Source organism: Emiliania huxleyi (genome assembly GCF_000372725.1).
Source record: "Emiliania huxleyi CCMP1516 unplaced genomic scaffold EMIHUscaffold_3253, whole genome shotgun sequence".
NCBI lineage: Eukaryota > Haptophyta > Isochrysidales > Noelaerhabdaceae > Emiliania > Emiliania huxleyi.
The window spans coordinates 1-2034 of NW_005199559.1; the positions used below are offsets into that span (position 1 = coordinate 1).

Consider the following 2034-nt stretch of genomic DNA (forward strand, 5'->3'; position numbering starts at 1 on the left):
CAACAGAGCCGGAAGGGCCCGGGCTTGGGACCAAACTTGTTTAAGCCCCTTTTTTAAGGGAGCCGGCTGGCATTTCGGCGGGCCGTGCCCTCGCCGGCCCCTGGGCTGGGTCCAGGGGTGGAGCGGGGAGGGTGGAGATGACCTCGTCGGCAGCGCCAGCGCCTGGCGGCTCGGCGATGCTCTCGGCCGCTGGGGGCGGCTCCGCGTTGTGGCCGATGCGCTCCTGGTAGGCCTTGAGCAGCTGGAGCGAGTGGCGGAACTTGCCGCGGAGCTCCGCGGCCTCCTGCACAGGGGAGCGGGCGGAACTGAGCGAGCTGCCGCACTACACACGGTGGGCCGAGGCCGCGAGCGCGCACGCCTGCACGATGAGGTCATTCTGCGAGCGCATCGCCTGCAGCCGTGCAGCTATCTGGCTGCGCTCGCGCGTCGCCTGCTGGCCCTCCCGCTGAGCGCGCGCAAGCTCGCGAAGAAGGTTGCCGATCTTGAGCTTGTCCTCCGAGCGGAGGTCCTTGAGCGTCGCGCCGCCTGTCGCGCCGCCCGGCTCCATGCCGGCCTGGCCAGCCGTTGTCGGACTGGCGCGGACTGGTAACACACACCGGCACACCACCTGAGTTGGCAGGATCGGCAACTGGGGTCCGTTCTGACTAGTACATGTAACACGTTCTGGCCCTCGCCATTCTGATCATTCCTGGAACACCCTCGGACCGACCCAGGTGGCCGGCCGGGTAAAACCCGGGTATACCCGAGAATTCTCAGGTATCCCCGAAAAATACCCGAAGCGGAGCATGAGGAGCCACTCGTGACCTTTGAGGACGCGGGGGACGTGCTGGGCATGGTGGAGGCGCCGCTGCTCGTGCCGGACGGGTTCAAGGTTGTCGCGGCCTCGCCGACGGAGGAGCAGCTCGACCCGACCAACCCGGCCAGCGACGCGCTCATCGAGCAGCGCATCATGGTCCGCTTCGAGCACTACGGCTGGTGCGTGGGCACGGTTACGGCCAAGGTGAACGACGGCCGGCGCACGATCGAGCGTGACCGCGTCAACTTCGTCGCCAAGTTCGACGTTGACAACGGCGCGGCGACGGACCTCTCGCTCGAGTCGTCGATGTACGACGGCTCGCCGTCGGCAGAGTACGAGTCGTGGCTGCTGTTCGAGCCTGTTCTGGCGCCGACGGAGGCGGCGGCCCTGGCAGCGGCGGCCGGCGGCGCAATCGTCGCCGTGTGAAGAGGTCGGACCGGCTGGGGCCGGGCGGTGGGCGGTGGGCTGCCTTGGCGCTTGGGGGGATGGGCTGTGGCACGGTCCGAGTCGTAGGGCCGGTGCCGCCTGGATGCCGTTCTGATCATTCCTGCGACCTTTGTAGGGATCCCTAGTCTTCCGTCCGAGGTCGGGCTGAGGGAGGACTGATGAGCCGCGTCACTGTCCCTGTGCCTGTGTCTCGCGCCTTGCGGGGGGGGAGCGGAAAGGAGGAACCTCTTCCCAAGAGCACCACTCTTGGAGCGCCGCCACTACCACCCAGAGCGCTGCAAGCAGCGCCGGGCAATGACGGCTTACCCCGCCCTCTGTCTGCTGCTAGTGCCGAGAGAGAGGCTCCGGGTCTCAGCGCCTCAGGCGGGCCCAGCGGCCGGTGTTCTGAACGTTCTGAGAACGCATTCCGAGCCTTGCCATTCTGATCATTCCCCTTACCTTGCCAACTCAGAGACTCAGGGAAACTCGCGAGTTTCCCGAGGGAAACTCGAGAGAAACAGAATGGAGCACCAAACACCCTCTGGTTTCCCTGGAAACTTCCGGAAACGCAAAGTGCTGGGGACCCTCTGGTTTCCCTCTGCGCTCTGGGTTGCCGGAAACCCTCGTACAGGCCAAAAAGTGACGGCTACCCCCTACGCCCTGTTGCTTCTACCCCGACGCCGACCGCCCATTCCCCCCTCCTCGTTCCCCCCTCGAATTCTCCGGACCCCGACAAACAAGCCGCCTGACGTCGGGCCTCTGCCCCGCACGCCCCCGGCCCTTCACTCCCTTTGCTGCCACTCATAAAATCG

General features: G+C 66.3%; 2 protein-coding genes across 2 annotated transcripts; one reads left to right on the plus strand and one right to left on the minus strand.

Annotated features, from left to right (window-relative positions):
- Positions 1-40: 40 nt before the first annotated feature.
- Positions 41-547, minus strand: EMIHUDRAFT_255263 (hypothetical protein; the record flags this gene model as incomplete). Its single annotated transcript, XM_005773825.1, has 2 exons — positions 41-283; positions 365-547. 2 exons carry the CDS (start codon positions 545-547, stop codon positions 41-43), a joined length of 426 nt encoding a protein of 141 aa, XP_005773882.1.
- Positions 548-818: 271 nt separating this feature from the next.
- On the plus strand, positions 819-1496 carry EMIHUDRAFT_373996 (hypothetical protein). Its single transcript, XM_005773826.1, is given in 2 exon segments — positions 819-1431; positions 1446-1496. The coding sequence occupies 1 exon segment, from the start codon at positions 833-835 to the stop codon at positions 1220-1222; it is 390 nt and encodes a 129-aa protein (XP_005773883.1). The 5' UTR covers positions 819-832; the 3' UTR covers positions 1223-1431; positions 1446-1496.
- The last annotated feature ends 538 nt before the right edge of the window (positions 1497-2034 follow it).